This window comes from Leiobunum rupestre, chromosome 7 (genome assembly GCF_980474605.1).
Source record: "Leiobunum rupestre chromosome 7, qqLeiRupe1.1.hap1, whole genome shotgun sequence".
In the NCBI taxonomy this organism is placed as follows: domain Eukaryota; kingdom Metazoa; phylum Arthropoda; class Arachnida; order Opiliones; family Sclerosomatidae; genus Leiobunum; species Leiobunum rupestre.
In genome coordinates, this window is record NC_143390.1 from 26600700 (window position 1) to 26623799 (window position 23100).

Below are 23100 nucleotides of genomic sequence, written 5' to 3' on the forward strand. Positions count from 1 at the left end.
TTTTATGAAGGTGATCTAAAAAACTAAAGGTTTGTAAATGTTGCAATAAAGGGAATATGAACAACCATATTTATAGTTGATCACCTAATTTCACATTTCTGCACCCGATTTAACAGAAGCTATGGCGTTATTGGTGTTACTTACCTTAAAAGCCAATCGTAGCGAGTGTTCGATTTTATTTCTACTTCCATTATCTTAGTCACCTTTACACTAAAATATTAAGTAAATTCATTAACTTCTGATAAAAAATAAAATATACAGATACAAAATTGTAAATTCTTTACCTTAAAATGGTCAAGGAAAATTACTAAAAATGGTCCCGAAAAACATTGGAAAATCGGGGAAATATTGTGGCAACCCTGTTTTATCCGTATTATCATGAATTTATTCATTTTACCCATGAATATAGAACCGCTCTAGATATGTTTCTATCTCTGTCGGAAAGAGGCGGAACTATAAGACGGATATACCATGGAGGAAGCACGTGACTGATACTGCCTTCAGTCAATAGAAGCGGACATCTCCATAGAAGCATAGATAATATAGCAAGACACGAACTGTGTCTCAGCAGACGAATTTTCATTAAAAATCATTTCGCTGGTTCGTTACTCGTTTGCTCCTATAGTGGGGTTTTAACCATAGATATAAGAAATGTATATAAAGGTCTAGATAAATTTCGGGGCGTCTAAGCCTAACATAAAATACGGAATTGACACCTAGCAGACACCGAGGAAGGCGTGAACAAGAGCGCGAGCTCTCTTAGCATTAGGTGGTTTTTTTTTCGCTTGTCCGGGGACAAAAAGTGTAAACTTTTTACCCTAAAACGTTTTATTCGCCTGCTCTCGGGGTAAGATTTACCCTGTCCCGAATTTTGTTCGCTTGTTCCGGAGTATTAGGGTTACACTTTTTACTCCTCCTCGAAAGGAGGTGTAGAGGGAGTAATCTAGTTTTGTCGTCTGCTTAAATTTCGTTTCACGAAAATATGATGGGGAAACTTTTTAAATACTCCCTTTCTACTCCAACTCGTTTTTTTCGTCAAGACAGAATTGTAGTAAAATGACGTCATATAGCTACACTTTTTAACCTGCTCAAAAAACCCAGAACAGGCGAAAAAAAACCACCTATTTTAGTACTAAGTGCTTGACCTTTCCGCTGGCCGTAGTCTTTAGACACCATCTGTTGGTGACTTTTAGTATAATTTTTAAGCAGGAGACAATGGCTCTCGCGACGATAGCACGAGCTTTCTTACCGATAGATAGCGCCTTATAAGGATAACCTGCAGAAATTACGCGTTTCTGCTAGCTGTCACCTCCGTATTAACTCCCTTTGAAATATTTTATCTAGACCTTTATATACGTTTCCTATATCTATGGGTTTTAACTGTGAAATGGAAGACAAAATGAGCTGATAATCAAAGTTTAATCTAATTTTAAATTTTTTATTTGCTCTGCTTTAAAAAAAGCAGCTTCTTCTTAATTCTGAATATAGTAAATATTTCTTTTACTGCCAATTGGGTTGCAAAGAAAAAATAGGAAATAAGGTAAAGTTCTTCATCTGTGAAATACAAAGCATAAACAACATTTAATGCCCTAATATCCAATCCATTTCACAGTTAAAACCCCACTATAGGTGCAAACGAGTAACGAACCAGCCTTTTTCAATGATAGCGCAATGATTTTTAAATTCCAAACATAAAAACCGAGGCCTAGCACAAATACAGGTCCCAAAGGCGGGGAATTCATTTCCTCGCCTTAAAATTTTCGTCGATTTGAAAAGTAGATTACGAGTGAAATAATTAAGAGAAAATTATGAAAGTAGTCTTAAATCAAACCTGGAAACTTACTAAATATCATATGAAAAATTCAAAGTTGAGTATACAAACACTAAAATTATTAAAAAGTCTCCGAATTGCAACACAGTTCGGAAAACAAATTCCCGTAGGAAAAGCATTGGGGGAAAAACCAATTTTCACGAAAATTCGTCCGCTGAGACTCAGTTCGTGTCTCCGCCGTTCGGCAGAGCCACTTGATTTTGGAACCCCTACTCTTCTATGGAGATGTCCTTCATTTCCTCTAGCTTTTAATTGGCTAAACAATTTGACGTAGTAGCGGCGGTAGCGGCATAGCTTCGTAAGCCCTGCCTTCTACCGGATCGGGAAAGCACCATACAGATAAGGTACAGTTCTATATTCATGGGTAAAATGAATAAATTCATGGTATTATTTAACGTATTATATCAAGGTTGGCTGATAGAAATCATAATTTAAATCAAGTGATTTTTTGGAAAAAATAATTCGCCAAAAATAGGTTTTTAAAAAATTAAAATACATAGTAAACCTGAGCAAACTAAAATATTAAATAATAATTCAATTTAATTAAGATTTAATTTAATTCAAGATTAGTTAATTGATAAAAGTAAAATAACCGTTAATTATTAAACGTATAAAAAAATCCGATTTAAATCTATAAAAACGATTGATTTGATTTTTATTAAAAAAATAAAGAAGTACTAACCCAGCCAATTCTGGGTCACTAGAGGAATGCTAGAGGTATAAATTTTGAAACTAGAAAATCCCTCCACCCTTTATACACGGGTTTTTTAGGCCTTGTAATTAGCGTTGTTAAATCTATTAAGAACATCGGTGCAGATGTCACATCGCGTTTGTCTCGTCTTGGGTCGAAGTGAATTGATGACAATTATGGATTAAATTAAAAAAAAATTACTTTTTCCCTTTTTTTTAAAGGTCTGCTAAAAAGATTTTTTCTAAAATAAAAGCCCGCTTGGACGCAGAGTCGATATTACTTGTTGAGGTTAACGGTAATAGTTAGTGTAGGGAGCTGTTGGCTCGCGTGGCATGAAGGGCTTGCCACAACCCTCACCCGGCCACCTGAATTAATGGCTTTAAAAGTCGCTCGATGACTTAGGCCTAAGGTGGTGCCTCGGGTATTAGCCTAGCTGATTATTATAATGTTTTTTTTTTATCCTAATAAATACGAAAACGGCTGAGAGGAGACATAATCATTAATAATATAATAATAATAATAATAATCAATATTATCCGTATTATTTAACGTATTGTAAGATCGGTTGCATATGCGTTAGTTTTGTTGTTTTTGGAACGGGAAATCATGCTAATGGATTCTAGTATGCGGGTGGAAGTTCCAAAATCTGGGAAATAAACTTTTAGGTGAGAGTAATGATTTCCACCGAAGTTGCGAAGTATGAAAACGTATAAATATATTTCATTTATTTTAATGTACCAGTGGAAAGCGAAATTGAGGGTTATTTCCCGCTCTGTATACGAAAGTTAAAACCATTTATTTTTTGTAAACTTTCCCGGTTCTCCCTGGTGGAAAAAAAAATATTAAAAATGTGAAGGGCTTTTATAATATACGCTTCTATAGCGAGTATCCATTAATATACGTTATATCGTTAACGCCTAGAAAATATTCGTAGAACTTTAAATAAATATATTCCAAACTTTCCGTGACTATTCGCAGTTTCACTCATTAACTTGGAAAAGCGGGTACATTTGGCGGAAAACCTGATTTTTATATAAATACGTAACCGGGCGAAGTAGGCGAGGAAAAGAGCGTGTCACGCGACGAAAAGTGACGGGAAAAGCCCCCGTTCTGACGCTTTTAAACTCCTATATTCCAACTGGCCGCTAATTTGGAAAACGGAAAGAGAGCTCTCCAGAGACGGTGTCTAATTAATTCTTAAAATGAAATCGGATTTGAAAAAGGCGGCGGCGGTCGGGCACCTGCGGATTTTGTTGACAACACGTCCGAGCTTTAAGCGTTTACGGACACGCCGGAGGGAAAGACGCTCTCTCGAAATGGTGTCGTCAAGACGCCGAGAGCAATTTTACGGGACGGAAGACGGGGAGCCCGACTCGTTACACGCTTTGTCGGCTAATCTTTTTCGATTCGCGCGGGACTTATTTTCTCGAACAGCTGCGAATGAAATGTCTCCAACTGTATTAAGAGCGCGGGGCCACCTTTCACCGGCGTGTCAAAGTTTCGGCCTCATCCTTTCTATCTTCCCCTTCGCGGCTCGTCAACTCGGCTCGCGTGACGTCAGACTGTCAGCTTAGCGTGATGGGAAGACGGGATTCAGGGGCCAGGATTTTATCCGCGCGCTGGGAAGATGGGAAGACATCTCCTACGCTGTTGGGTATATATAAAGAAGATAACGTTTCCTTATGGCAGTAACTCCGTCGGTCTAGACTGCCGCGTTTCATTTTATTCCGAGCAGATTTACTTTATCGCTTCGCTAAGTTTCTTTTCTTTTATAGGGTTTCTGATTATTTGCCCTATAATATGGTTACATTTTTTTGCCGTATAGTTTGGTGATCTTAACCTAGATTCGTTGTTGCGGGCTCGGAATAAATGTTGGGTTTGGGTTATTTTTTAAGCCTTAATTATCTGTTTTGATGGACTACATCTTCGTAAATAATGGTAGCTGACTTGGTTATTTTCACAAACATATTTCCATAGTGCGAGGAAACGAATCTCTGTTCTAGGAAATGCCCAAGTTTCTAAATACATACAGGGTGTTTCTAATGGTTATGCCAAAATTTGAAGGAGTTGTAGGGGTGAGTTGAGAAGTATGCCTGTTTTCCCATTTTCCTACGATGAGTTAAAAGAGCGCCAGAGCTTCAAAGTGTGGTCTACTAGCCCCTGGAAGTAGGCTGCAACAAGCGCAAAACCAAGCAGCAGGGAAACGCGAACATTAAGGTTTGGGTTCGTGGTACAAATCGAGGTAACCAGCGTAAATAAGTAAACTGAAACAGTATTTAAAGTTCCTGTTGCTTGGTTTTTAAGCTTGTTGCAGCCTACTTCCAGGGGCTAGTAGGCCACACTTGGAAGCTCTCTGGCGCTCTTTTAACTCATCGTAGGAAAATGGAAAAAAACAGGCATACTTCTCAACTCACCCCCTACAACTCCTTAAATTGTTTGCGTAATCTTTTGAAACACCCTGTATTTTTACTTTTGGTGGATGCACAAAAGCAATAATGTATTTTTTTATACTTAAGGGAAATGACTATGTCGAGACGAGTGTTATAAGCTTCTTCCTCCTAACAGGGCTCCCACCAGGTCCCTTAAATACCTAAAGTCCCTATTTTTCTTCGAGGTCCCTAATCTAACCTATTTTCATGTAAACCACAGAAACCATCGTAGGCTTAAAATATGTGCATACATCTGCTCAAAGACAGTTTACAAAATAATCAAAGTGGAAGATTAACGATAAAATAGTTCGGACATAGTACACAAGGTGGTGCCACCAACTTGGAAACATTTTTAAATCCGAAGGCGGAGTTTTGGAATAGTTGTTTTATCATGGACGGTTCTTATAAACCGTCCATGGTTTTATAAAATAAAAAGCCCAACTTGTTAAAATGTTGCTCTTACGTCACGAGATCCAGCCTTATTAGTTTTATCTTCGCACGAGCGATTTGCACGCGCGCTAGTAAAAGCTCTGGCGACTGTAGCCCGCGCTCGTAGACTTTTAAAAGTAAGAGACTGGACGTAAGAGCGACATTAAAAAAATAAAAAGAACTATTTTGTTAAAACAAAGAACTTTTGGTTTTAAATTGATCCCTATTTGGTTCCTATTTTGAAAAATGTGGTCCGTATTTTTATCGCGAAAAGTCAATTTTTTCCCTAATTTAATTCCAGATTTTCACCTATCTTCTCCTATAATTTCACGCTCTTTTTAAAATGAAAGAACTTTTTTGTACGTGTCATAGAACATCTAGTTCTAACACTGCCACTTTCGAACAAAATCTTGAAATGTACGGGCTTTGTAAATCCGCTAAGGGATCCAATAATGCAAGAAAGCAGAGTACAAAAATGTCTCAATATTCTATGTGATTCGAGTCAAAGTATACCGATATGCAATAATTACCTTATTATGTTTCCCTATATTTCCTATTTAGTGTCCTACTTTACCTTATTATTTTTTCCTATATTTTCCTATTTACTGTCCTACTTTACCTTATTATTTTTCCTATATTTTCCTATTTAGTGTCCTACTTTACCTTATTATTTTTCCTATATTTTCCTATTTAGTGTCCTACTTTACCTTATTATTTTTCGTATATTTTCCTATTTAGTGTCCTACTTTACCTTATTATTTTTCGTATATTTTCCTATTTAGTGTCCTACTTTACCTTATTATTTTTTCCTATATTTTCCTATTTAGTGTCCTACTTTACCTTATTATTTTCCTATATTTTCCTATTTAGTGTCCTACTTTACCTTATTATTTTTCCTATATTTTCCTATTTAGTGTCCTACTTTACCTTATTATTTTTTCCTATAATTGCCCCATTTAGTTTCCTATATTTTCCTATAATTAGCCCATATATTTTCCTATTTAGTGTCCTACTTTACCTTATTATTTTTCGTATATTTTTCTATTTAGTGTCCTACTTTACCTTATTATTTTTTCCTATATTTTCCTATTTAGTGTCCTACTTTACCTTATTATTTTCCTATATTTTCCTATTTAGTGTCCTACTTTACCTTATTATTTTTCCTATATTTTCCTATTTAGTGTCCTACTTTACCTTATTATTTTTTCCTATAATTGCCCCATTTAGTTTCCTATATTTTCCTATAATTAGCCCATTTATTTTCCTATAATTGACCTATTTAGTTTCCTACATTTTCCTATAATTGGCCTATTTAGTTTCCTACATTTTCCTATAATTGGCCTATTTAGATTCCTACATTTTCCAATAATTCGCCTATTTCGTTTCCTATATTTTCCTATAATTCGCCTATTTTATTTCCTATATTTTCATATAATTCGCCTCTAAAATTCCTATTTTTCCTATAAAATTTCCAAAGGCTTTCCCTGGTCACCTTGTTATTTTAAAAATGAAAGTGACCTAATATGGCAATTTCTTGGGATGTCAGGGGTCACGGTAAAATTGTAACTGAAAGGGCATCCCTTAGCGGATTGACACGAGCGTTGTTCTTGAACGGCGAATAGAAATTGGCCGTATCCGGCGCCGCGTCGCTTTCCGAGTCTCGCATCGCTCATCTCTATCTCGCGCGTTATTGTATCGGAAATTCGCGCTCGCCAACGACTGATGGTGACTTTCGGGAGGGCTCCTGATTTGCTCTTCGCTTCTTTCTGATGCTCGCGAAGTAAAAGAAAAACGCATCGCCCGATGATGTAACTACCGCGTGAAAAAATTGACGTTCCGAGTACAATCAGAAGATTTGCTGCCACGGTTTCTACTCGGACGAGGCTTACGGGCCAAAGATAATAGAAACAAATAAAATAGCGTTCTAGATATACAGGGTGTCCACTAAAAAACGAAAAATGATAATTACTGAAAAACATTTTTTGTTTTAAATTTCAAATTTCTATGGAACATTCCTTGTGCATGGGGGAATTTACTAGTGTAAAATTGAATGACCTTGAACCATGTCTTCAAGGTCATTCAAAAACTATCTCGAGAACCGTTGGGTTTACGGATTTGGATCCAATTACAAAGTTGTTGCTCGCCATATTATTAGTTCAAATAATTTTGATTTGACCAATCAGAAGCCGAGAAATTGAAGGTTAATGAATTCAGTGTTTGATAATAAAATATGATTAGTTTTAATATGACTAAATCCAATAAATACTGAATAGTTTACAACGTTTCAATTATGCCACCGTCGGCTACGATACATACTTGAGCTCGTTTAACGACGGGGTTGTATACTATTGGACCGAATCCCGTTTGACCGAATCCCATTGAACCGAAAGGTATTTTCGTTTATAGCCCAACATGGCGGGATTCAGTTGAATGGGAAATTTAAATCTGGTTCGTTTTCACTTCGGGTAGGTTAGTTCAGGTTGGGTTAGGTTAGGTTAGGTTAGTTCAGGTTGGGTTGGGTTAGGTTAGGTTAGGTTGGGTTGGGTTGGGTTGGGTTGGGTTGGGTTAGGTTAGGTTAGGTTAGGTTGGGTTTGGTTAGATAGGGTTTGGTTAGATATGGTAGGCAACTATTTCACGTCGGGTCTTATCAAGGTTATTTTCCAAAATTAAACCCGGAAAATATTCAATTTCAAGGGAAAAAAGGTCTAAAAATACACGTCGGTACGAAATAATAAATATTTAAGACATAGTTTAGTCCAAATTAGATATACTATCGTCACGTAACCTACGATATATAAATATGTATCACTAACGGTATATTGACCGAAAACCGCGTTGAATGGTACATTCGGACGAATGGGATTTCGGTCCAATGGTCTACAATCAACGACGGAGTTCATAGTGTTGTTCAACATTTCAATTGAAATGTTACGGCATTACAAATTTCAATTTCTAGGCTTCTGATTGGTCAAATGTGGTCAAATCAAAATTATTTCAACTAATAATATGGCGAGCAACAACTTTCTAATTGGAACCAAATCCGTAAACCCAACGGTTCTCGAGATCGTTTTTGAATGACTTTGAAGACATGGTTCAAGGTCATTCAATTTAACACTAGTAAACGTCCCCCTGCACGAGGAATATTTTTTGTGGACACCCTGTATGCAGGGTGGAAGCCTCAGCCGTGTTCCAGCCTCGGTACTTCTCCTAGTACACCAGAGTGCTGCGGCACGAACGCTTCTACAGGCGCTGGTATTACCAAAATAGACCAATGGGATAATTAGAAGCGCATCTTTATCCAATCACCCGAAAAAGAATTTGGAAGACTATCCCATTGGTCTATTTTTAGACTAGGAAAAATACCGAGGCTGGACCACGGCTGAGGCTTCCAATTCTCCCATTGGTCTATTTTTGGCCTACCAACGCCTGTAGAAGTGTTCCACCCGCAGCACTCTGGTGTACTAGGAGAAGTACCGAGGCTGGACCACGGCTGAGGCTTCCACCCTGTATATATAAAGAAGTAAAGAAGCGAAAAGCCCCATCGTCGAAAACCCTCTTTTCTCGTATTACTGCTAACTCGTAAGCGACCTCGTGGTTGAGCTATACTCACCTTTTCATCCGACGGCCGAGTTGAGGCAAAGCTGACAGCTCGAAGACGGGATAAACTTTACCCTTTTCTTCTCTCGGGGCGCGACTCTCGACTCGACTTTAGTTCTCGGACTTCTCACTATACTAGAGTCGGCGCTTGTTACGTACCCGTAATTTTCTTGTATTGTTTTTCTTCCCCCTTTTATATCCGACTCGAATCTTGCGCCACCATCCGTATCCCGAAGTTATGCCGCCTGTCGGTTGTCTTGCCCGCGAGGCGCGTCGAAGAAAAGCCGGGCTCTCCGCGGACAAGATCCCCCTCGCTCCTTACAATCATCCCGTTAATTTAGGATTTTAAAAGTGTCTTTACAACGTTGCTTTTTCCCAATAAAGTTCTCTCTCGAAGTGAATGTGCCCGGAAGCGTTTATAGTGTAGCTCTTATTATCGAATCGTTTCTTTTCTGTTTTTTTTCAGTGGCGTTTGCGAAATTGTTATTTCCTGATTTGCGTACGCCAGAGCTAAGTCTAAAGTCGGGTTTCCACGAACGTTTGTAGCTTGTAAAATTCGGCTTGAGGGAGAAATACTTTAAAATACATGCTACAATCATTTCTGTTTCCATGATCGCTTGAGCTTGCGAAACTGGATTAGTACAAGCTTCCATGATCGCTTGATTAGTACAAGCTTGCGAAACTGAATTAGTACAAGCTTGCGAAACTGAATTAGTACAAGCTTGCGAAACTGAATTAGTACAAGCTTGCGAAACTGAATTAGTACAAGCTTGCGAAACTGAATTAGTACAAGCTTGCGAAACTGAATTAGTACAAGCTTGCGAAACTGAATTAGTACAAGCTTGCGAAACTGAATTAGTACAAGCTTGCGAAACTGAATTAGTACAAGATTGCGAAACTGAATTAGTACAAGCTTGCGAAACTGAATTAGTACAAGCTTGCGAAACTGAATTAGTACAAGCTTGCGAAACTGAATTAGTACAAGCTTGCGAAACTGAATTAGTACAAGCTTGCGAAACTGAATTAGTACAAGCTTGCGAAACTGAATTAGTACAAGCTTCCATGATCGCTTGTTTAGTACAAGCTTGCGAAACTGGATTAGTACAAGCTTCCATGATCGCTTGATTAGTACAAGCTTGCGAAACTGGATTAGTACAAGCTTCCATGATCGCTTGATTAGTACAAGCTTGCGAAACTGAATTAGTACAAGCTTGCGAAACTGAATTAGTACAAGCTTGCGAAACTGAATTAGTACAAACTTGCGAAACTGAATTAGTACAAGCTTGCGAAACTGAATTAGTACAAGCTTGCGAAACTGAATTAGTACAAGCTTGCGAAACTGGATTAGTACAAGCTTGCGAAACTGGATTAGTACAAGCTTGCGAAACTGGATTAGTACAAGCTTGCGAAACTGGATTAGTACAAGCTTCCATGATCGCTTGTTTAGTACAAGCTTCCATGATCGCTTGTTTAGTACAAGCTTCCATGATCGCTTGTTTAGTACAAGCTTGCGAAACTGGATTAGTACAAGCTTCCATGATCGCTTGTTTAGTACAAGCTTGCGAAACTGGATTAGTACAAGCTTCCATGATCGCTTGTTTAATACAAGCTTGCGAAACTGGATTAGTACAAGCTTCCATGATCGCTTGTTTAGTACAAGCTTGCGAAACTGGATTAGTACAAGCTTCCATGATCGCTTGTTTAGTACAAGCTTGCGAAACTGGATTAGTACAAGCTTCCATGATCGCTTGTTTAGTACAAGCTTGCGAAACTGGATTAGTACAAGCTTCCATGATCGCTTGATTAGTACAAGCTTGCGAAACTGGATTAGTACAAGCTTCCATGATCGCTTGATTAGTACAAGCTTGCGAAACTGGATTAGTACAAGCTTCCATGATCGCTTGTTTAGTACAAGCTTGCGAAACTGGATTAGTACAAGCTTCCATGATCGCTTGTTTAGTACAAGCTTGCGAAACTGGATTAGTACAAGCTTCCATGATCGCTTGTTTAGTACAAGCTTGCGAAACTGGATTAGTACAAGCTTCCATGATCGCTTGATTAGTACAAGCTTGCGAAACTGGATTAGTACAAGCTTGCGAAACTGGATTAGTACAAGCTTGCGAAACTGGATTAGTACAAGCTTGCGAAACTGGATTAGTACAAGCTTGCGAAACTGGATTAGTACAAGCTTGCGAAACTGGATTAGTACAAGCTTCCATGATCGCTTGTTTAGTACAAGCTTGCGAAACTGGATTAGTGCAAGCTTCCATGATCGCTTGTTTAGTACAAGCTTGCGAAACTGGATTAGTACAAGCTTCCATGATCGCTTGTTTAGTACAAGCTTGCGAAACTGGATTAGTACAAGCTTCCATGATCGCTTGATTAGTACAAGCTTGCGAAACTGGATTAGTACAAGCTTCCATGATCGCTTGTTTAGTACAAGCTTGCGAAACTGGATTAGTACAAGCTTCCATGATCGCTTGTTTAGTACAAGCTTGCGAAACTGGATTAGTACAAGCTTCCATGATCGCTTGTTTAGTACAAGCTTGCGAAACTGGATTAGTACAAGCTTCCATGATCGCTTGATTAGTACAAGCTTGCGAAACTGGATTAGTACAAGCTTCCATGATCGCTTGTTTAGTACAAGCTTGCGAAACTGGATTAGTACAAGCTTCCATGATCGCTTGTTTAGTACAAGCTTGCGAAACTGGATTAGTACAAGCTTCCATGATCGCTTGTTTAGTACAAGCTTGCGAAACTGGATTAGTACAAGCTTCCATGATCGCTTGTTTAGTACAAGCTTGCGAAACTGGATTAGTACAAGCTTCCATGATCGCTTGATTAGTACAAGCTTGCGAAACTGGATTAGTACAAGCTTCCATGATCGCTTGTTTAGTACAAGCTTGCGAAACTGGATTAGTACAAGCTTCCATGATCGCTTGTTTAGTACAAGCTTGCGAAACTGGATTAGTACAAGCTTCCATGATCGCTTGTTTAGTACAAGCTTGCGAAACTGGATTAGTACAAGCTTCCATGATCGCTTGATTAGTACAAGCTTGCGAAACTGGATTAGTACAAGCTTGCGAAACTGGATTAGTACAAGCTTGCGAAACTGGATTAGTACAAGCTTGCGAAACTGGATTAGTACAAGCTTGCGAAACTGGATTAGTACAAGCTTGCGAAACTGGATTAGTACAAGCTTGCGAAACTGGATTAGTACAAGCTTGCGAAACTGGATTAGTACAAGCTTCCATGATCGCTTGTTTAGTACAAGCTTGCGAAACTGGATTAGTACAAGCTTCCATGATCGCTTGTTTAGTACAAGCTTGCGAAACTGGATTAGTACAAGCTTCCATGATCGCTTGATTAGTACAAGCTTGCGAAACTGGATTAGTACAAGCTTCCATGATCGCTTGTTTAGTACAAGCTTGCGAAACTGGATTAGTACAAGCTTCCATGATCGCTTGTTTAGTACAAGCTTGCGAAACTGGATTAGTACAAGCTTCCATGATCGCTTGTTTAGTACAAGCTTGCGAAACTGGATTAGTACAAGCTTCCATGATCGCTTGTTTAGTACAAGCTTGCGAAACTGGATTAGTACAAGCTTGCGAAACTGGATTAGTACAAGCTTCCATGATCGCTTGTTTAGTACAAGCTTGCGAAACTGGATTAGTACAAGCTTGCGAAACTGGATTAGTACAAGCTTCCATGATCGCTTGATTAGTAAAAGCCTTCATGCCACGCGAGCCAACAGCTCCCTACACTCACTATTACCGTTAACCTCTACGCAATGATAATTAAAAATGTAAACAAAAATATATTCTTAAAATCTCTGAAGCCGAAACACTAAGCTATTGGCATGTGGCGCTTAGCGCGAAATTCTTAAATAAAATTAATTTCACGCAAATAGAAATATCTCAAGCTATTCATTTTCAAGCTACAAGCTTCCGTGGAAACGGGCGTAACGGCTTAGAAACTTTGTTTAACTTAGCCGAGTGAGTTACCGTATAGGCCTAATCGCGTATTGCCAAACTAGGCTTAAAAGAATAAACAACGATATTCATTGTTTCGCGGCGCTTTTAATTAGACTCCCTTACCACTCGGTCGGTTGGGACGGTAAATTCTTTGAAATACTGGCCGGCTCAACTTGTATTCGTTTAAATTACGGTTATTTCTCCGCAAACAACGAGTTTTATGAATTAAATTCTCTAAACGAAGGGGATCGCGCCGTTCCCTTATTATTTAACTTTCGCATTGTTTTCTTGGGAAATTTTCAGTCAAAACTCATTAACATAAAACCGACGAGATATAATAGAAAAGTTGTCTTTTGTTCGCGAAGAACTTTCGGGCGTGTCTCCGAGATAATTATAAGCCTGGCCGCCAGAGTGTGTGTGTGTGTGTGTGTGTGTGTGTGTGTGTGTGACTCCTAATAGGATCTCATCCTGTTCTCTTCCGCAGCTTCACGCCTATCCGGCGGACGAGTTGATGCCGTTGAGTTGCAAAGGCCGTTATCGGGACTCCGAACCGAGCAGAGGTGACGTCGACGATGCCTTAGGAAAGTAAGAAGAAACAACAACACCGCACCCAACCGTCATTTTCTCCTTATCAATTAACCCTTTAACAGTCTCTCTTTCCCCTCGCCCCTATGACACCCCTCTCTCTCCGGGTAAATGGACTCTTCCTCTTTTCAAGACGAATTAATATTAATATAACTGCGGTAATAGGATTAACGAAGAAGTTATTATCCGAACGCGAGAGAGAAGAAGCCAAGGGAACCGCGAGGGGGGATGGAAGACTGCTTGGAGAGGAGGGAGATAGATTCCGAAAGGCAAGGATTGAGATTTATACCAATCTCTCTCTTCTGGCTCGCCGTAGCGCGCCACTGGTCGCGATATCGTACCCTGCGACTAACGTCATTTGTATTTGTGAAAGGACGATGGTGGACCCCTCTAGTAATTTAACTTATTCCCGACCGGGACGCCGTCCAGTTATGGTTGCGCTTTCGGCCTTAGTGTCCGCTGAGATCGAAGGCGCGCGAATGAAGTCGAAATTGGAGAATTCTAGAGGGAAAGAATTGATCGAATTTGCTACTCCTCTTTAATACATAGGCTTACAACTGTATTTTCAATCCAAAAAATCCTAACCAAATTTATCCAATTTTGAAAGATAATTCTATCTGGGTTAGCGGAACCAACGTTAGATTAGATAACGTATGTATGTGTCGGCCTTATTTATACTAGAGTTGTTAATTTTCCGGAAAAATTCCGCCATACAGAAAAATATAAAATTGAAACGCCTTACTTTTTAATGGTTTTTATTAGTGTTGTAAGTCGGAAAAATTTCCGTATTTTTCCGCAAAAAAAATAAAAAAGTTTTAATTCCATAATTAGTCTAATATATTGTTTGCAAATTTAAATAAAGCAACATTTTCGCCTCATTTTTTCGAATCTAAAAGTAAAACTAAACCTTAAGACTAGTTTAACAATGTAACGCTATTAATGTTTTGTAGTATTTTTACTGATATTAGACATTTTATATCGATAAAAAGTTAAAAACTCTTAAAAAGTAATTTGTTTAAATTTTTTTATTTTTCCGGGAAATTTTCTGGAATTTTTCCGCATTTTATTTTTCCGGAAAATTAACAACTAGTTTTTATTCTAGACTAATCTGGAGGTTTAGTTTTACTCTTGGATTCGAAAAAATGAGTCTAAAATACCGCTTTATTTAAATTTGCAAACAAAATATTAGACTAAAGTGCTTACGGTGTACCTTAAAATTTGAAAGGAACTACCAAATCGTACCAAGGGGGCCCAAAGAATTTAAATTTTGCAAATAAAAGCTTTGGGGATTAACTTCCTTTAAATTTAACTGAATTAGGTAGCACGGAAATTGAAATTTTGATATTGGATCACAATAATCAAAATTAAAAAGGTACAAAAATCCTTCTAAGAGACCAAAAAAAATAGGGGGACCAAAACAATTTAAAATAAACAAAAAACATTTGAGGATTAACTTTTAAATTCCTTAAAATTCTACTGAATTAGGTAGTATGGAATTTGAAATTTGGAGAATGAATCACCATGTTTTGCTAACGTTTCGATCCTAAAATGCTTCTAAGGGACCTAAAAAAAAATATTGGAACCCCAATTGCTTGACCTACCTAATCAAACCCTCCTGGCGCACAAACTGTATAATTTGTTTAGACAGGCCATTTTCGCGTCCACATCTTAGATGAGAACCATTAGAACAAGCTGGCGCACAATATCGATATCACGGCTACAGCGTAACATCTCTCCGGATTTGTGTACGTTTTCATTAATGACCTAGATAACGACTTACGCGTCTTTAAGGGTTAGAAATGATAATATTTAATCATTTGGGACGCCGTTTATTTTGATCATTCTTGAGAGGCTTTTAACGTTAATTACTCCATCCTCTATCATCCCGAGCCCTCGCACGACGTTCCCAGTTATTGGAATGAAAGTCTCGAATGCTTGCCAGAATGTATCATAAATCAACATCTTTTTTCCAATGTACTAGTTGGGTTGTCAAGAATACATCTCTCTCTCTCCCTCCTCCATTTTTTCTTCACGAAACTCTCTTTTTTGTTTACTCTTCTAATACGTCTGGGCACGCTCTCTGAATTCCCTTTTTCGTCGCTGCAATATATATAGTTTGCCTTCCGTAGTCTGTAGCCAAGTTGATAGTTTTTTTCCTCTAGAAGGCAAGCATTTTTAACTGTCAAAGTTCATATTGTCCATTTTTGGTCGGTATATTCGCTTTCTCGTGTCCTTCCTGTATCGGATATTTTTAGCAAAATTTATATGGGGCTTTGGACTTTCTGGCTAGTCTCTTCAATTCTAACTTCCAGTGGAAAAAATATTCATATTGTTACTTATATTTAATATACTTTTATTGAAGCGAAACGAGCGTAGCTTTTTTATCACGGACCTAAATATGGAAGTATGAAATATTCCCGACCGAAAACTATCGCTACGCCCCCTTTAGTTCGCCATTGAAACCTAGATAGATAGCGGCTAATCAGACGCTATTAGTTTTTCCTCATCGTTATTCGTAAATTTTACTTAACAGGGCCCACAGTGGTCCTATCAGTGGCGTAGACAAGGGGGGTTTCCGGATCCAGACCCCCCTCCCTTGGGCCTACGTTTAACTGTACTAAATTTCCACCCCTACTCGACCCCCCTCTTAACATTCACATAGTTCGACCCCCATTGACGAATTTCTGGCTACGCCACTGGGTCCTATAATTCCTATAAAATCCTATATTTTCCAAAGTGGCCTATAAAATCCTATATTTTTAGCAAAATTCCCAAAAGTCGTATAAAATCCTATATTTTTAGCAAAAGTCCTATAAAATCCTATAATTTTGATATTTTCAGGGATCCCAGAGTTCCTATAATTCCTATAAATTCCTATAATTTCAATATGCTCCTATAATTTCCTATTTTCTCAAAATTGTTCCTATAAATTCCTATTTTTTCGAAATTTTCTAGTTTTTCTATAGCTATATCCAGAATTTCGTGTAATTTTTAAAATAATTTATTAGAAAACAGCCTTAACGATTGGGAAAATTTTGCCTTCGCTCTGGCTTAGGTCCGGTGTTCCCGAAACCCTCAACGGTGGGGCTCCCAGAGTTCCTATAAATTCCTATAATTTCAATATACTCCTATAATTTCCTATTTTTTCAAAATTGTTCGTATACATTCCTATTTTTAGCTAAAATGTTCCTATAAATTCCTATTTTTGGCTAAAAATGTTCCTATAAATACCTATATTTTCTATGAAATTTCCTATAATTCCTATAATATTTAAAAAAAAAAATCGCTGGGAGCCCTGTATTTTGCCCATTTTAAATCCGCCACTCAGTTAAATTGCTAGATTTATCTATAGGATAATTTCCTATACGAAGTCATTCTAGTCTACTTTTGTTATTGTTTAGCTACTAGTATGTTTGTGATAAAATTGTTAAATAGTTTCTATTTTTTAAGTGAAAATCAAAGATTTATTTCACTTAATATAGATTTTGTTTTTAAATGCATAAAGTTAGTAAATGAAATAGTCATATAAAATTCCTATAATTTAAAAAAAAATCCTATTTAAAAATTTTAGATTTGAGTGGGGGGCCCTGAATTAATGATACTTGCATTTTAACAAGGCGATCTTTGCATCGTTTGCTTATATTTTGATAAGTTTATTTAAAAAAAACGTTTTTATGACTGTTTAATTTGTCAGTAGGAGGTTTTTACCTTGGTAGGAGACGCTAGATCATAGGCGCTACCTCGGAGAAGCTAGCGCCGTTACGCCACTTAGACTCGTTTCGGTCGCGAATAGTAAATGTTAACCAATTAATAGATAAATAGATCAAATTTTAAAATTCGATCTGAGATTTTCGAGGTAACAGATTACACTCGAACAATTAAAATCCAATGTTACTTAACACTTAAGAGTAACGTAATAATAAAGCCATAGTTATTGATAACAGGAAACTTTTAAAAAAAGCCCTTCTGAACTTAGAAAACTACCCAGTTAGCTCGCTTCGCTTCAGTATCAGGTCGCAAGAAAAAAAAATAGTATATTTTGGGTAAAAAAAGTATTGAATTTTTTGTCCTCTTTCCTTATTCAGTCAGAAAGTTATTTTATTTATTCCCTAACTTTTTATATTCAATATATTCGTCTAATGTATTATACATTTTTTTCCCCATCTAGTTTCTCTCTAACATTAGTAGATACATTAGACACTTTGGTGGTAAGACGTTTTCCTTCATTTTTATAAAAGAAACTACACGAAAAGTATTTTGGAATATTATCATGCAGTTAATAGATCAAAAATAGGCCGAACGCCCTACTGTTTACTTCTCCCTGAACCTCGGTGTACCGGGAGAAGTGAGCTATAAGGCACTATATGCGAATATTATTTATTATCTAAATATTATCTCGTAGTGATAATATATATATATATAGCGACTATTATAATGTATAAGTGCCTTAATCTTTAAATTTATATATTATCTCGTGTAGTTTCTATGGTTAAAATTAAAGAGAACTATGTATTAAATTGGATTTATTTTTAAAGATTCTCGGAGATTTAAAAGAATTTGAAAGAGCGACTCGTTTAATAATTAGAGATGTCTCTTTCGATAACGACGTTGTGGTCTCCGTTTTTGAAACTAATATTCGAGTGCTTGGGTAATTATTTCTGCAGTTATTTAAGCGTAAATATAGTATGTTTTAAGGATACTTATAAATTTTTATTTAAAAGGGGTTTATTGAGTGGCCATATTATGGCGTCGTACCTCCAAGAGAGACTAAATAGAATGCACTGGTATCGTGGTGAACTCTTGACAATGGCCAAAGATTTAGGATATCGGTTGCTTCCTGCCTTTAATTCCACAACGGGAGTGCCTCATCCAAGGGTCAGATTTTGTCCAAAGAATTTTAATTTTTTTCTGCAGTTGCTATATTGTGTGATAAAATTTCAAAGATTAATCTGATGCATGGCCTTAAATCTCCAAAACTGGGTGTTGTTCGAGAAACTTGTACCGCTTGTGCTGGTACAATGATTTTGGAAATGGCTGCTCTTAGTCGATTAACGGGGGAATCAATATTTGAGGTTTGATCCTTTTCATGTTTAATTTTTTTCTTATTTATTCTACCCAGATAATTAAAAATTTATCAAAACAAAATAGGAGAAAGCTCGCTCTGCCATGGATTATTTATGGCAGCAGAGACACAGGACCAGTGATTTAATGGGAACTGTTTTAAACATTCATAGTGGAGATTGGGTTCGAAGAGATAGTGGAGTTGGAGCTGGAATAGATTCATATTACGAATACTGCTTGAAAGCTTATATTCTTTTGGGAGATGATATTTATTTGGATCGCTTTAATAAAGTAATTACACTTCTTAATTTGATATCATTTATTCAACTAAATTAGAAAAATAGCAACAATGTTTAAAAGTGCGCAAAAAGTTATTTTATATTGTAACGGACACCTGGGAAACGCCAGCAGCCCAGAGGGGGAATCCCGGGGACGATCGGCCGGGCCCCGGGGAAAACACAGCGAACCGGCCTGAAAGTCCCGGCGCCGACTATCTCCCCCCACTCGGACTCCCCCCGCTCGCTTCCGGGGAGTGGGGTATAAAAGCCCCTGTCGCCAGCCCATCACGGACAGAAGCAGAGTGGGACTCGACCGACCACTACGACCGACCCAGACGTTACCAGCCCCGACCAGAGCTACCGCCGCCAGTAGGAGGGAACACTTCGCCGCTTCCCCGTCCACCAACGCCGCCAGTCCAGGAACCGCATCGGCCGCCGGTCCAGCTATCAACTCCGCCGCCCACCCAAGAGTCTTCAACCGCCGTGACCCGTCGCTACGATCTCCGACCGCGCCGTACGCGGGTCTTTTACAACTCATGTATTGTTAAGAACCAATAAAGACTTCAATCCCAAATACACTGTTTCAGTGGTGGAAGCGCCGGGCAACATTTTTTTTCCCCGCTCTCGCACCGCCCAGCCAAGATGAGTCAACCGCTTATGCTCCCCGTCTTCTCCGGCCACCCGGACGAAAATCTCGGACGATGGCTCCAACGATTTGAACGTCTCGCTCGTATTCAAGGGTGGACCGACGACTTGCAACCAGCGTTCCTCGGCCAATACCTGACCGGCCGCGCTGCCGACTACTGGGAGAACATTTGCCTGGACGCCGAACCCGCTACATACGCGGACGCTAAAAACCAACTACAAGCCGCCTTCGGGGTCACCCTCGACATTGCTCAAGTGGAAGAGCAACTTTTCGCACGCCGTCAAGCCTCGGACGAACCATTCATGCTGTATTACCAAGATGTTCTCGGATTATGCAAGCAGCTAGGGAGAGTCGTCAGCGAACCCGAAAAGGTGCGGCATTTGATGCGCGGCCTCAAAAGTGATCTCATCGAAGCCGTTTACCGGGAAGAGCCAAGTACCTTGAAGGAACTTTGCGACGCCGTGCGGATCATTACCGACGCCCAAGACGCGGTCAACCGCCGACGAGCTCGAGACAAGGCCACCGCAAACCCAGTCCAGCCAGCCACTCGCGTACTCCAGTACTACGATGCTCCACGGACGATTCCGTCTTCCTCCGTTCCCGCCAGGAGCCAGCGATATCCGGCCGTCAACAACCGCCCGTATTCCGGGGCTCAGCCCACCTTCTCGTCTGCACTTCGACCTTCAGACCAACGACCCGTTGCTTCTCAACAGAGTCCAGCTGTGCAGTGGCGCACTTCTGAAGGGCGACCCATCTGTTTCAACTGCGAAATGGTTGGCCACGTTTCGAAACATTGCCGTCAGCAACGCCGCCTAAACTACCAAATGCCGAACCAGGGAAACTAAATTCGGCGGCCGTAATGGAGAATACGGTCGCCCAACAATCAGCGCCACCCTCTCCGAACGACAAGCTGTTATGGCTACCCTGCGCGATCAATGGAATTCCAACCACCGCTCTTATCGATCCGGGAGCTGCTATATCCTCCGTCAGCCAGAACTTTTTCAAGACCATCCCCAACGCCCATTTGGAACCTACGTCCCACGTTATACGTTCAGCCAGCGGACACCTACTGAATGCCACTGGAAAGTCTACCTTCACAGTCACTCTGCCAGACCACGAATCTAGTATATCGGCCCTCATAGTACCGACCATCCCGGCTGATGTGCTCTTAGGCATCGACTGGTGTCGACAAACGAACGTCGTCCTGGATTTTAACCGAGAGCCCGTCCTCAGTTTTACGAGACCAACAGAGGAAGAGACTCCCCTCCCTCGAGTGGAGCTTCCATATGACGACGAGCCGTTCCTCACCGCTCACGTTGCTATAGAAACCCCGTTGACGATCCCACCATGGTCAGAAGTCATCGTTCCAGCCAAGACGTCAGACGCCGTTACACTCACAACAGCGCTCCTAACTCCCGACAAAAACCTCAGACGAAAAAACCACCTTGCAGCGCCGTACTCTCTCGTTTCTATCGAGTCGGACCGCTGTCTACTAGTTGCGATAGCCAACCTTTCCGGTACCGAACGAATTCTGCAGCCCAAGACGAAGCTAGGATCCTTATCAGCTCTTCCCGAACCCAAACAAAATGGGTCACCAAGTTTCCTTTGTCACGTCGACACCGCCAGACCGGCCCCATGGACGACATCACATATTTCGCCGAAACTCCACAATAACGAACGCGCCCAGCTGGATCATCTCCTGCAAGAATACGACCACTGCTTTCACGATCGATCCGGGCCACTACGCCGATCCATCCTGAAAGATCACACAATCAACACTGAAGAACACCTCCCTATTCACTTGCCGCCGCGACGCACTTCGTGGACCGAACGACAGATCATTCAACAAGAAGTAAAGCAGATGCTCCAAGACGACGTGGTTCGACCTTCTTCGAGTCCCTGGGCTTCACGAGTGGTGCTCGTCGAGAAAGACGATGGAACGCCGCGTTTCTGTATCGACTTTCGTCGTCTCAACGAGATAACGAAGCGAGACGTTTACCCCCTGCCGCGTGTCGACGACGCGCTGGACCGCCTTCAAGGTGCGCGCTATTTTTCTACGATGGACCTGGTTTCTGGTTACTGGCAAATCCCAGTTGCCGAGCGGGACCGTGAAAAGACCGCGTTCACCACACCGGACGGTTTGTTCGAGTTCAATGTGCTTCCTTTCGGACTCGCAAATGCCGCCGCTTCCTTTCAACGCGCAATGGACGCTGTTTTCGCAGGATTAAAGTGGTACACTTGCCTTGTCTACCTCGATGACATCATCGTTTTTTCGAGAACTTTCGATGAACACCTAACCCAGCTACGCGAAGTATTCGAGCGGATTCAGGGAGCCAAGCTCTCTCTGAAACCTTCCAAGTGCTTCTTCGCCATGGACGAAATCAAGTACCTAGGACACGTGGTCTCTTCACAAGGAGTGTGCCCAGACCCAGAGAAGATCGCTGCTGTTCGAGATACCGTGCCGCCCCAGAATCGGAGGGATCTCAAGTCTTTTCTGGGCCTCGCTTCCTATTACCGACGGTTCATCAAGAATTTCGCCAAAGTCGCCCGACCGCTCACCGAGCTTACCAGTCCCGTTGTCCCTTTCCAGTGGACAGCCGCGCACAACAAAGCCTTCCACGCTCTGAAAGCACTCCTGACAAGTCCGCCGATCCTCGCACACTTTCACCCATCCCTTCCGACCGAGCTGTATTCCGACGCCAGCAACGACGGCATTGGAGCTGTTTTGAGCCAGCGCAAGGACGGTAAAGAATTCGTTCTCGCCTACGCGAGCCGAGCCCTATCCAAGCCGGAACGCAACTACAGCACCACAGAGAAGGAGTGCCTGGCCCTGGTTTGGGCGTTGGGCCAGTTTCGCCCATACGTTTACGGACGCCACGTTACCATAATCACCGACCATCATTCCCTTTGCTGGTTGGGTAGTCTTCGGGATCCACACGGACGTCTCGCTCGGTGGGCGCTGCAGTTACAGGGCCAGGATAAAGAAATCAGACACCGCAGCGGCCGCAAACATAGTAACGCTGATTGTCTCAGCCGCCTTGTGGAACGAGATCCTGCCAACCAGACAGTCGCTGAGGACTCCACGATCACATGCCTTCCGATCTCCGACGCCTCCGTGACAAGGGAACAAGAGCTTGATCCAGCACTACAGCCCATCATCTCGTTCCTGCGTAATCCTCGGCCAGACACCCCCCGGTCAATTCAGAAGAAAGCCAAGAAGTTCACCCTACAGAACCAAGTCCTCTACCGCAACGCCCAGACAGGACTTCGCCTCGTTATTCCACGTTCTTTACGCCTCGACATCCTCTTCTCAGCTCACGACCACCCGTCTTCCGGCCATTTGGGATTCTTTCGCACCCTGCGCCGTCTTATGCCGCTCTACTATTGGCCTAAAATGAGAACTACTACACAGCACTACGTCCGGACGTGTAACGCATGCCAGACCCGCAACAAACCACCATTGGCTCCCGCCGGACTCATGCAGCCACTGCCATGCCCAGATTCACCGTTTTTACGGGTCGGGATGGATTTCCTTGGCCCATTTCCACGCTCCCAGCAAGGAAATACCTTCATCCTCGT

The 23100-nt window shown here is 40.6% G+C and overlaps 2 protein-coding genes across 4 annotated transcripts in view; both read left to right on the forward strand.

The window, feature by feature from the left end:
- Positions 1–23100, forward strand: part of Edem2 (ER degradation enhancer, mannosidase alpha-like 2) — a 70031-nt gene that overhangs the window by 41545 nt on the left and 5386 nt on the right. For all 3 annotated transcript variants that reach the window (XM_090154095.1, XM_090154097.1, XM_090154096.1), the window contains exons 3-8: positions 13436–13536; positions 17705–17744; positions 18072–18184; positions 18258–18411; positions 18480–18608; positions 18685–18888. In XM_090154095.1, coding sequence (XP_090010221.1) covers positions 13436–13536; positions 17705–17744; positions 18072–18184; positions 18258–18411; positions 18480–18608; positions 18685–18888 — 741 coding nt within the window. The remainder of the gene's footprint in view (positions 1–13435; positions 13537–17704; positions 17745–18071; positions 18185–18257; positions 18412–18479; positions 18609–18684; positions 18889–23100) is intronic.
- Positions 18914–20366, forward strand: LOC149935447 (uncharacterized). The gene has a single exon (XM_090154099.1). The coding sequence runs from the start codon at positions 19518–19520 to the stop codon at positions 20364–20366; it is 849 nt and encodes a 282-aa protein (XP_090010225.1). The 5' UTR covers positions 18914–19517.

Bases quoted from the DNA above. Each gene is read 5' to 3' on its own strand.
- LOC149935447 (XM_090154099.1), top strand. From the start codon at position 19,518: ATGAGTCAACCGCTTATGCTCCCCGTCTTCTCCGGCCACCCGGACGAA.